Here is a 13,497-nt window from a genome sequence, read left to right as displayed (position 1 = left end):
CATGCACAATATGTTGCTCACTACCTTTGGAGAAAAAACATTCCCCATCAAAGGAAAAAAGGACAATACCCTTTCTGTCATTGCAATGCACAATATATACATACTTGTTCTAGCTCCAAGAGCCCTCTTCTAAGTCACGGTAGTCATGGCAGGATTGATAATTGCTACTGGAGGCAATAGCTTGACTCTTTAATATTTGCTTCACTGGATGTAAAGGGTTTGTTTTGTACTGGAATAATTTGCCTGCCTGAAGATATTTATGTCTTAAAAATCATCAAAATGGGGTTTGAGGCACCGGGGAAAAAAAGTGAGCTGATAAATGAATTCTTACTGTGCAGTTCTTAGTGCATACAAGATTTTTAAAAAGCAAGAAAGGCTCGAGTTGTGCAGTATATAGTTTTGTATGCAACATGTGCACTACCTCTCTCCCTCTGCCGTGGTACCTGTGACTGGCAATGCATGCATTTGAGTATTCTGCTAGACAACCACAGTTCATGATGCTGCTTGCATGCCTCTGGTTTTGGCTCCTGAGGTAAAATAAGCATAAGCATATATTGATTTATGTGAATTATGGAAACGTTCAGTGGAGCCAGGAAATAATAAAAGAAAGAGCAGTCCTCACAAGAAAAATCTATAAGCAAACAAGGGACCAATGAATGTCCACAAACCTGAGAGGTTTTGTAACATCAAAGCTTAAGGGGTGTGCTGGAGTGAAAGCATATTAAGAGATTGGATTTAATAAGTGATACAAGAAAAAATTATCCGGATTCAGTCTGGTGCTTTCATCTATGCACTTGGCAGATTTACAGGTGAAGTAAACACATTCGGTCTGTCTAAAGTTTCACCTTGAATTTTTACTTGGGTGGAGTACTGAACCAGGGGTGTAGCCATGGGTGGGCCTGAGTGGTAAGTGACCCACCCTCTTTTTCTCCAGGCCCACCTCCTGCCAACCCAGTTGGTGCTCCAATCAGAGAGTGGGGACTGGCCTTGCCCTTCTCTACCCTGGTCAGAGTGCCAGGGAGCAGGGCTGAGGAACTAGGACTTACCTTTCTCTGCCCTGACACTCTGGCCAGGAACTGTGGTTGGAGCTTATCCCACTCTGCCCCTGAACAGGTTGGGGCTGAACCCCCCCATCCCTCCTGTCCCACTCCCCCCATTCTTGCCTACCCACCCGAAGTCAGGGCCCACTCCAATAGGCCCTTCTGCCTCTGCCACTGTACTGAACTACTACATAGTATGGAAAATGGAGAAATAGTTTTCACTGATCACCCTACAGGTGAAGTAATTCCAATATGTAATTTGAGTGGGGGCAACAGAATCACCTGAAAAGCTTTCCTGTTTTATTTTTAAGAATATGAGGCAAAACAATTCTCAATGCTCTAAATAAGGTCATTGTCTTTGTAGCAATGAATCTTCAGAGCAATGCTGCATGGTAAGTAAATAAGGTTGGAAAATAGTCATCGTTTGTCACAATGGTATCACAGCCAGAATCATAATTCTGAGTAAAGAAACTTGAATTCCCTAGCATCGTATTCCACTGATAGAGACACACTGGATTTCCCACGATTGAACACTTTTATCTAGGAAGGGAGCATATAGGAAGAAAAAAAAAAGCAAAAGCATATACATGCTCCATTTCACTCAGCAATAGCCAAACACTTCAACAGAGACTTGGGCAGATGCCTAGAGTCCTGGCTTTAGTCGACACTTGTATATCAGTAGGCACGAGTGACCTAGACCACATTTTCCTGTTCAATTAAAAGATATTGTGACATTTCTAGGGAGTTGCCTTTTGTATGAAGAGTTGTGTTTTGAGGAAGAATGACATTGTTTGGAACAATTTAACATTAACAAGCCTTTTCCAGAGAAACTTTGGTCTGTGTGGCTATGTCTACTCTACCAGTTCATTTCAAAATAAGTTATTTCAAAATAATAACTCCCGAAATAGCTATTTCAAAATAAGCTTATTCCTCTTCACAAACAGGAAAAGAAATAACCAATCCATTGTTTCAAAGCAATAGGCTTGGTAGTGTGGCCTCTTGCCTTGTTATATCTAAATAAGAGGAGTTATTTCAAAATAACACTCCCATGTAGACATGACCTGACTGACAGCCCTTCCCACAGATATACACAGAGACACATCGGCTGAATTCTGTCTTTCTGTATTTTACAATGGTCTTCACTGTAGAGTCCATAAGAGAAGTAACAGAAAAACTGAACAACAATACACACAGGGCCGGATTAAGGGGGAGGCTAGCCGAGCAGCTGCCCGGGGCACCAACCCATGGGGGGGGCGCCTGATGGCAGTTGTAAGGAGTACCACACGCCCGGCCACACAGTGCCCCTTAGAGCTGCCATCAGGCGCTGTGCACCCAATTGCATCCGTCAGGTGCGCAGGGCACTGGGGGGCAGGGCCATGCATGCGCTGTGCGCCCGGGGGCAGAGCTGCACATGAGTCTTGCGCCCACTGCCCGGGGCGCAGGAATGGCTCGAGCTGGCCCTGAATACACATGGACCTGCAGGGCCACTGATCGATCTGTCAGTAAGCAAAGGGCACAGTTCTCCCTGTCTCATTTCTTAGAGTGAGAGGGGGTTTAGGATTCCAACACTCACAGATACCTACACAGCTGATGGAGGATCTATATCTTTATAATGACTGCCGGAGCTGTGCTGTCACTTTCACCTCCCCCTAGGGAAGCCACCAAGAGGGTGAGGGAACTCATAGGAGCTAATGATCCAAGGGCAGTGGCATTAAATTTATGCCTGGAATGCCCATGCTGATATGGGGAAATGAATGGACAGCGAACGTTCATCCATAGTCCTATCATCTCCATAGCTAGCTCACTCAAGCCAGGCAGCAAGACCATGCACGTCATGGGGGTTGATCTCACCCTGCTATGACCTTATTCATGGAAGAATAAAGGTGCATTTGGACCTGTAGCTGTAACACTTTTTTGTTTCCCTGTCCTTAATATAAGTCTGGGTAACTAAATCCTTATTCTCAAGTGTCCTTTTGACTCTGCCTCTTCTCCAGATTATTCGGAGTGTCAAGACGCACGCAGGTATTGTCATGCTGACTGCCTACACATGCAACAGCTACAATCTCTGCACCACTTGTTATCTTTCAGAACACACGGTCGCCTTCCATCTCCCATCCTGTCAATAGGAAGGCCGAAGGAGGTTGGCATTCTGGTATTATTCATTGTACGAATGAATTATTTTCCCCGATTGGATACAGGTTGTGTATTTTTAACACCTCACTGTCACTGGACATAAGACACCCATAGCATAAAATCATCCAAGGTCAGAATAGAGGCTCTAATAGTCCTTTCTGGTCTGAAAAATCTGTGAATCACGGGCATAGGCTGTCCTCTACGGGCATGTCTACACAGCAGCATTACTTCAGAATAACAGACATTATTCCAAAATAATTTTGGGAGTGTCTACATAGCAGGACCGTTATTTCTACCCCCCCCCCCCTTAGGCTGCATGAACTCCACTGCTTCTTGGCCCCTATTCCTGAGCCCTACAGTGCTCCTCTGATGCACCTTTCTCCCAGCCGGTTTCCCCTACTGCCTCCCTGCATCCTTTAGGCAGCTTCCCTTAGGGATCTTCCTGCTATTCACGGGCCCTCTCTCAGCCCCACAGCCGAGGCCCCAACTGGATCCCTATGGGTCTCTTCCAGCCTACCTTCTCCAGGCCCTTTCCAGAGAGGGAACTCCCCTTTGCTGGTCTCCTTGTAGCCAGAGCTCTGTTTAAATAACCATCACACTCAGAGGGAGCTGTTTGACTACAGACAAGACTGGGCATGGCTTGCCTGAAAGGGCTAGCCAGCCCATGACAGACCCGCCTCACTACAGTATCTGAACCACCCTCCGTTATTAATGGATCAGAACATTTTCCCTAAGACATTGCACGGGTCCTTAAGTCAATTAATCGTTGTGGTTTGGAAAATAAAATGAAAACATACAGGCTTCATTTGAATAATTGCTCAGAGAAGGGGTTGGGGATGAGGGGTTCATGGGGAGAGAGGACTACCCCAACCATCTTTTAACCGCAGAAGCTTAGGGCCATTTTAGAAGTGCCTTTCCATGGCTGCTATAGCTCCAGTGGGCACAACTGGAGAAAGGGTGTATGTTCCCTGACTAAGGCAGGACCAGGTTTGTCTGCCCCTGTGCTCCCCAGCCAGAGTGAGGAAGGCATCCAACTATGCAATTTACCCTCACTCCTTTGTGAAGGGGAAAAACCAGCAATGCACCCCACAAATTGGGGGAGATTCACCCCCCACTCTCCATAAGGGGCACCTGGGGGTGGGAGGGGTCGGCCTGGGGCAGTCCTGGACGAGAGGGCAGCCCCCCAGCTAGTCCTTTCACCTGCCTGGTAATATTGTCTCTTTTCTGAATAGTTTTATGAGAAGTAATCCCATTCCAAGTATATTCCATTTTCTTGGAACAATCAAATCCTGACCTTGCTTTAAGTTATAAGAGGAAGCTGCATATCAAATGTGGTGGTCTTAGCTCCTACTGTTTAGGAGGAATTCATAAGCAAAGGGGCAGACAAACTCTCTCATATAAGTAGTGGATGTTGTCCTCATGCCTTCCCTGGGGAGCAGGTATAACCTACCACCAGGAGGATTTGAACCTGGGATCTCTGAAGCAGAGTATAGGACCCTCTAAGCTAAAAGCCAGCTGGCTCCCAGCACATGCTGTAGAGGTCTCTTGGTTTTAACTGTTGCTGTGGTCTAGGTACCACTTGCATTGCTCAGTAACCACACTAGGGCTGTGTCTACATTGGCACCCTTTTCCAGAAAAGGGATGCTAATGAGACCAGTCGGAATTGCAAATGCCGCGGGGGATTTAAATATCCCCCGCGGCATTTTCATGAACATGGCTGCCTCTTTTTTCCGGCTTGGGGTTTTGCCGGAGAAAAGCACCTGTCTAGACGGGATCTTTCGGAAAATAAAGCCTTTTCCAGAAGATCCCTTATTCCTACTTAAAATCAGGAATAAGGGATCTTTCGGAAAAGGCTTTATTTTCCGAAAGATCCCCTCTAGACTGGTGCTTTTCTCCGGCAAAGCCCCAAGCCGGAAAAAAGCGGCAACCATGTTCATGCAAATGCCGCGGGGGATATTTAAATCCCCCGCAGCATTTGCAATTCCGACTGGTCTCATTAGCATCCCTTTTCTGGAAAAGGGTGCCAATGTAGACACAGCCTAGGTGTGTAGGTTACATAGGGAAATACTATCCCTATTTTACAAACTGCGACCCGAGGCAAGGGTCAATTTGCTAAGGTCACACACAAAGCTGAGTCTGAGTCCAAGCCCAGCACCCTGTTCTCCTCCCTCCTATTGGGTCACAGCAATGCCAGCAGCTAGGGTGGGGACATTCTCTGTCAACCCAGGGGTAGTGAACAAGAGAAGAATTTGCATTAGGGTTACTATATGTCCAGTTCCCAAACACAGGGCACTGCTGGGGGATGGTGCGGAAAACATGGGGGAGTTGGAGTGGAGTGTACTAGGAGAGGATATTTTGGGGGAGGTATAGTAGGCAGGGGTTTTTGAGAAGTACTTCAGGGAGTACCTGAAGCATCACACTCAAGTTAGGGGGGGAGCATTGTTTTGCTCCCTGTCACAGTGGCAGGGCAGCTGGTGCTGGCTAGGGATGCAACGCCAGCCCATCAGTCAGTGCTTCTCTATGGGCCTCTCCTTCCCCTGGATAGAGAGCTGAAACCTGGTCCTGGCACCCCTCCCAGTTAGGGTCTCAATCCCTGCAGTTGGACAGGCAGACTGGCTGAGAAGTGTTTACCTGGTGAGCAAGGTGGGATGCAGGGGAGGGACCAATCAGGATATAGAGATGGGGCTTTCTGAGCTGCACAATTTGCTCCACAAAAATTCCCAACATTTCCTCTTATTTGAAAAATCCACCCAGGTGGAGGGCGGAGGATCACAGAAAGAAGTCCAGGAAAATCCATCAACCCTAATTTGCAGTTTGGGAGTGTGAAACCAACTAGCTGGAACCCTGGAACATTTGAGCTTCTGAATCAGGGCTGTGATTTGATTTGGCCTTATTTATTTCAGATCAGTTTACTGGCCCCTGCAATTTGCTAAACATACCAAAGTTCGCTTTTTACTGAAAGTAGAACACTGCCTTTTAATTTCATGTCGACTCAGGAACATCCCTCTTTGCTGTTCTGACAGGATTCTAATGCTAGATCCTTTAATACAGATGTGGATTAATTCATGCAGTGCTGGAACTGAGTAATGTTATTTGTGAAAAATTAGGAGTTCTCCATTTTTTATGGTCTATTTTGTGCTTTTGAAGTGCTATGAGTCACAGCTAGAGCACGGTGAGTTCTGAAAAAAAAGAAGTGTCATGAATATGCATCCTATTTTAAAAGATTTTGCTTCAGCTGTGCCCTTGTTAATAATTCTTAAGTCTGCATCTTGTTTTTGTGCAATTCATAAGGGCTATTTAATATTCAAATTCAACATGGATAAGTCACATGATATGTTTCTGTTCTCCTACTGGAAACGGACTTCCTAAATATTCTGCAGTATGCTTCCTGGCCCTGGACAACAAATCTGCTTATCTTAAAGCTTTAAAGCTATTCAACACGGACTCCGTGGCCCACTGAAATCAATGCGCCTCAAGCACATATTTAAAATTAAGCATGTGCTTAAATGCTTTGCTGAACAGGGGCCTATTTTCTTAAAAGTAATTCTTTCAGCAAATATTCCTGCTAGTAAATGTGTTCATTTGATTTTTTTTTTATGGAAAGCAAACACAAAGAGGCTGTGTTCACAGTCTAAGCAAATTCCTTTTAAAAAAATCAAACAAAAATGTACATTAATTTTGCAGTAGCCACTCCTCTCTCGTTAATAATAGTTTCACATTGGCAATTAACAAACCTAGTCAAACACTGTTCAATTAACATAGTACTCGGTAAATTTTACTGTTTTCCATCATATAATTTATTCCACAAATACATTTTGCAGTACTCAATCCCATTTATAGGTATTAAACATTTTTCTGTGGTATTTTACAATGTTTGCAACTGTACAAAAAATATTATAGGTCTTTCAATAGAAAGGCTTTGAGGATCCATGAGATGGATTTTCATGTGGTTAGGAAAAAAGTTGAGCAGGATCTAAACATTGCCTATCTTCCAAACTAACTCCTCTTCTTAACAAGCACACTGAAATATGGACTTCTAGATTCACTCTTTCCCACTAATCTTAGTCCCATTATTCCATTAATGATTTATTATGTTAATACACTTGTATCAACCTACAGCTGCTCTCCAAGACATTCCTATCTTCTGTCCAGCATGTGGAATCTTAATGTATAATTACATTTACAACGCCAATTGTTTTTATAGTGGCAGTTACTCAAGGAATTCCACGTTAGACATTCAGTCTATTAAAAAGCACTAAAAATATGTATTTCAATTAACTATGGCAAAGTGATATTACTGCAGTTCTAAGGACTTTTATTGTTACTTGGCACAATCAAGTGAACTGAGGTGAACAACAAACTAAAATTAGCAACTCTTCGGCTGTGCCTATTGCTTTGGCAATACACAGCTGAGAAATAATGTGATGATGAGAGATGAATCCTCATTGCTTTCTAAATTCCATCTACTAAATAAATTAGTAGTGTCATCAATATCATTGCTACATTCGTCCTCCACAACAGATGTACTAGCACTGCTGGTCCTCTTCAGCTTTGACCCCTGTTGCTGCTGAATGCAGGGGGCTGACTTCAAGAAGATAAAACAGGATGGAAACTGGCCCAGCTCCTAATGGGTAATATGGCTTCAGCTGCAGGTGCAGAATGGCAAAAGATGCTAATGCTGCATCTGCCAATGCCTCCTTTGCATGGGAATGTGCTTATTTATTTATTTAGCAAGTATTTAGGATAGGGGCCAAAACACAGCTACTACAAGGCTAACAGTGCTGTAAACTTTTGCTACAATGTTGCAACAGGGAGCCTAAAGCCTGAACCAAAAGAAACACCTCCAAAGTGGAGTAAGGCATGCTAGATCACATTTTGAATGTGAATTCTCAGTGGCATTACACTCTTTAGATTGACATAGGCCTACTTTCACCTATGCATTCTAAATGCTCCTGTTGTTGATTTTCTTGCTATGTTCTCCTCTTGCACTCCTCCTCACATGACTTACGCTAATTTAAATCGGTTTAGATTCAGTGGACCTGACTTTCCTGTCGACACTACCAGGGTTAAATAGTAACCTCATCGACTTCAACAGACTTACACACCAGCACAAAACCGGCATGAGAGGTAAATCGAGTCTTGTGGGAGAAACTGAAGTGAAGTGACAGACATGGGAGCAAGTTACTCATTGGCATATAGCCCTGATGCTAAGCAAGTAAGTTGAAGGGAGTCGAAGGAGGACTAAAGGGCATCCAAGTTCATGAATATGTAATTTCACTAGTTTTCAGTACATTCTGCTGTTTTCCATCAAATAATTTATTCCACAAATACATTTTGCAGTACTCAATCTCATCTACAGGTATTAAATATTTTTTCTGTGGTATTTTACAAGTCCATTGTTTGCAATTTCAGGATAAGAGAAGATTTGCCTGTGCTATAAAAATAAACTATTTCAATGGGTCTGAAAAAATGATGCAATCAAAGCAGTGTTGATTGACCACAATTTAAGACAAAAGTAGGAAAACATGTGTTCAGAACCATTTTGGAAACTGTCTGAAACCTGCTTCCTCTCTTACCCTGTTCATTTTCCTACTTCTCCTACAATGATCCCTATCCCGCAGAATTATTTTGGAAAATGATCCAGTTTTTGCTTTATTTTAAAAACAGAACAAATTCAACACAGTACAATGCGTAGTATTTTGTTTTGTTGCCAATTTCCATATACAAGATTATCCCGTCGACAGCAGTCTTACAAATGTCCTGCTTCTGTATCCATCATCAGAATGAGATGCTAAAATACCTCGCTCTAGGCCAGTCTATCGCAGGGTATACTCCATCAAAAAGCAACCCTGGTGGCTCAAGGTTAGCACTGACTAACATCTAAACATCTGATTGACCACAGCACCAGCAAGGCAATCAGGCTCCATGCCTGCCTCCGAATGGCTCCCAGGAAGCAAGGGGCATGTCGCTCCTAGGTGAAAGGGAAACTGGAGGGGCTCTGACTGTTGTCCCTGTCCCCAGGTGCCCTGCCAAACACTGGCTCCACAGGTCCCATTGACTAGTTACTAAAGTCCTCTGGCCACCCCTCTATGTAGGAGCAAGAGGAACATGCTGCCACTGCCAGGGAAATGCTGAGGTCAATGCTGCCCAGAACCCACACTCCAAACAGCCTAGTGCACCCAAACTCCCTCACCAAATCTGCAGCCCAATCCCCTGCCCCAGCCCTGAGCCTCCTCCCATACTACAAACCCCTCATTCCCAGCCCCACCCTATCGTCTGCATCACCAGCCAGAGCCCTCATCCCCCTCACACTTCAATTCCACACCCCACTGCAGTGGAAATGAGCAAGGATAGAGAAGAGCATGGGAGGGAGGGAGTGGGATGGGGTGAGTGGCAGAGCCTTGGAAAATGGGTTGCTCAGGGTGTTCCGTTTTCTGCGGTTAGGAAATTGGCAACCCTAGGCTGTCAGCTGGTGTAGACTAGAACGGTCCTGTTCATTCAAAACTGAAATGTTCTCTCCCCTGCACCTCACCAGTCCCTTAGTGACCCGGAGTACAAAAGGATATCTTTTGCCATGTCAAATTCACAGAATTCTGGATTTAAATAATTCCACAGGAAATTATCTTGTCTTCATTGAAAATGTAATCTAGAAAGTAGTTATTCAAACCAAAACAGATGGCAGCCAGCTACCATATTTGCTAGTGCCAGCAGTATCGCTTACATATCAAATTAGTTTTGTACCTAATGACTTAGTCTCATGAATGTCAGGCAACAGGACTTCGGTAATCAGTCTTCAAGAACTCCTGCAATGAATGAATAAAACTACAAAAACAAAAATCCACCCTCGTCGTCTATTTCGAGGTATTCCTTTTACTGCTGTTGGTTTGCCTTTACTTTTAATGTATGTAAATTAGTAATACTACATCATACTACCTCTGTAGCTTTTCTTTCCCTACTTCATGAGTTCCCCAATTATCTCATGCAACACAGTTATCCTTGACCCAGATCATTTTAAGCATTTACTTTATTCATCTTTTTGAGCTATTTACAATTAGCTCATTATTGCTTTTCAGGTTAAAACCTTCTAAATGTTTCTTCCTCTTTTCATGTTGAATTTTCAAATCAATGTAGGTGAGCGGGTATAAAGTACAGTCTTCCCTCAAAATAACTGTGTAATTCTTATCATTAACGGTAAGGAGGACACACATTATATCTCATAGTTATCACTACATGTCAGACAGCTAGGCGTATTTTATTCCCTATAACCTGTTAAAACAACCCTTATACAAAATGACTGGTAATCTCTTATATAGCACATGCAGACATGCATGCACTGTGCCCTCTACTTGGCTATTACTGAATATAAGTGACTCTTACGTTTCTAAATTTTTGTCAGTCGCTGTAATGACACTTATACAATATTTCAGTATGGCTAGGAATCAAGCTGAACAATGCTGCTGTGATAACAGTGTCATAAAGATCTTTTCTAGATCATGCTCAAAACTGCTATTTAGAACACTCCTTTGAAATCAATGGAAATTTGCCAGAGCAAGAACATTAGGATTTTGCCTTACCTGCTTGTAAGGAATTCTTCAGTCACATTAGAATAAATACCCAGACAATAACAATCTTTGTCTCCTCAAAGATGAATTCTCTAGCATAAGATGTTCAAATACCGATTACCAGAATTTTTTCCCCCACCAGACTATAGAAAAAGATTCCAATCATTTTCTATGGTGCTGTCTACAAGAGGCAGCTTTCACTGCAGAAAATGAATGATGATACAACCTTAACCAGAAAGAAAATATGAAATTGGCAAAATGAATGAAATTTGCAACATGAGAACAAATTGGCTGCTTGCAGCAAAACTGTGTGCAATTTTATACTGCACAAAGTAAAAAAAAAAAAAATCACTAATGCATTTTTTTTTTTTTTTACTCAAGGCATTTTGAAAAGCTGGGCATAGAATTTACCTCATAAAAGACAAGTCAGTCAAAGAAAGCAATGTTTCTTTCCATGGGTGTTTAAAAAGCAGCTTCCTCAACCACATTATTGTGTCTCCATGTGTATTATGGCTCCATGTGTTACTTTGCACATGCTTGGCTAAGGCTTGTGCATATTTCATATTCATTCATTGATTACGCTTACTCACACTGTTCTTTCCACTCCTGGTCCTCGTGTTCATTGTGTTGGCTGTGCTGTTGAGCTTGCTTGAGGCTCAAGTACAACTCTTTTGCTCTAAGTTCCTCTTGCTGTCGTATCTGTTCTTCACCTCTTTGCCTCTCTTCTTCCTCTCTTTTCTTAAAAAAAAAAATCAGAGAGGAATTAGAGTCCAGTCAATTCGATTTTCTCTTCCTTCAAACTCTTCCCGTATCACCTTTGGCAAGTCATTTAGTCTCCTTTTGCCTCAATTCCCCATCTATATAATGGGGATAACAGCATTTCCTTACCTACCAGGTTGATCAAGAAGATAAATATATGATAAAGTTGAGTACCCTCATGCTAGAGTAATGGGAAACACAAAAGTGCCTACAATAGCTAGATTTTCTGGCATTTATGCTGAACACTTGCTCTATCATCTGAGCAAGGAAAGAGATAACTTATCAATCTGAAATTAAAACCAATTCATTGTATATCTAGGCAATTTTCATCACAGCAGGACACATTACATGATCAGAACAATGCACAACCTATTTTGTCAATTAAAACGTATTCATACATACAAGTGAAAGAAGTTACAGTTGGGACAGTAAATGGAGTGGTGGTGTTTTCTAAATCTCAGCATTTCCATGGCCATATTCGGCCCATTCCCACTGCAGATACAGAGCTCCCCTGCTGGGTTGTTAGTTGAGCAACTTGGAGCTCTCCCATCCAACCCAACTTGACTTACCACGGCTTGTGTGAGAGCTCTAGCAGTGTCCCAGAACAAGTTGAACTGACTGACCTCATGCTAAGTATTCATCACTGGTCACAGTCGTCTTTCAATACCTGCGACTTAGTCTCAGTGGTTATTTTTAAATTCCTTCCCTGCCAGAAAATGTCAGCGTTTGCCGTTGTCCCTTCCTGTGCGAAAACCTGAAGGATATGAGCCAGGGAAAACATGCTGCATGGGGTTACGTGCAAATTGTTTCATCAGGTGATGGGAAGGAAGAGGTTACTTCAGAGTACGAGTCCTACATGTTGCCAGAAGCCAGTGCTGCTACCCTTTTGTATCTCAGATCCATTTTGAGTCAGCCAGGTTGCACCACAAAAAAAAGGGATGGACCTTCTTCATCATTTATTCATATTGTGGCAGCACCTGGAAGTGTTAGTATTCATTTGCTCCATTAATTTCTTCACTCAAAGCATTGTATTGAAAACAACCACTTTCTTCACAATGGAAATTCAAATACTGTCCACGGAGTCATGCATAGTGCAGTTATAAATTACTTTATATCACCAGGGGATAACATTTTAGGACTCTTTGCATGTCTTTGCTACTTTTAACAGGCTATGTTAAGATGAAGGAAAAGGTGAAATTATTGGTTTTGCACAAAAGCATCAGAAACCAAAGCCACCCTCCAGCCCAGCCTTTCAGTGCTGAAGTCCTAGAGACCACGAATTTATTTAAAGGGACTTAGCGAGATAAACTAATAGAGCCCAACATGCAATGTGAAATGGCCTTCAGCTTATCCTATCATGGCATCAGTTGGAGGTCTCAGTCATGTTTAGAACATGTAGAAAAAGCCCCAAATCCAGATTCTGAGCGTAGTAGTAAAATTCTGTACACACTCCAACAAAGTAAATGAGTTTACTCTAAATGTGTATCATTTTAACTGTGGTTAGAATGTGGAATTGAGATACTGGATTTCCAGTACCGGCTCCTGAGTCCAGCACGGACTTGCTGTGTGGGCTTTGAGAAGATCCAATCCTGCAAACAGGATCACAGTTAATTTGATATAGGAAGGCAGGCCAGACGATGCTCAGTGGTATGATTCACATGGATAAATGGTAAACCAAAATGTCTGCAAAATCTGGGCTGAAACTACCTTAGGCACAGCGGTGTCACCTCTGTCACACTTTCACCATCTGATCGTTGGTTGAAAGGTGCTATACCAGTACAAAGTGGTGTTATTTATTCATGGATGCACCGTACTAAAAATACAATTGTGTTGAGTAATATCCTGAAAAAAAGAGAGCTAGTCCCATGTCTAATCTGGTTCCTAAGAAGGCTGCCTGTCCTATCTTTACTTTTCTTAGGTTGGAGAGAGTCAGGCAAACAGCCATTTCATAAGCAGTGGTCTCACAACATGGCACGGCTTGCCATCCAGAAGAGAAGCAGCAG

General features: G+C 42.9%; 1 protein-coding gene across 1 annotated transcript in view; it reads right to left on the bottom strand.

Annotated features, from left to right (window-relative positions):
- The window catches only part of SH2D4B (SH2 domain containing 4B), a 119,065-nt gene that overhangs the window by 59,682 nt on the left and 45,886 nt on the right, over window positions 1-13,497 (bottom strand). The window contains exon 4 of the mRNA XM_075934799.1: window positions 11,326-11,473. Coding sequence (XP_075790914.1) covers window positions 11,326-11,473 — 148 coding nt within the window. The remainder of the gene's footprint in view (window positions 1-11,325; window positions 11,474-13,497) is intronic.

Source organism: Pelodiscus sinensis, chromosome 8, assembly GCF_049634645.1.
Source record: "Pelodiscus sinensis isolate JC-2024 chromosome 8, ASM4963464v1, whole genome shotgun sequence".
NCBI classification, from domain to species: Eukaryota; Metazoa; Chordata; order Testudines; family Trionychidae; genus Pelodiscus; species Pelodiscus sinensis.
Note: the sequence above shows the minus strand (reverse complement) of the source record. Positions and strands in the feature narration are given on the sequence as shown.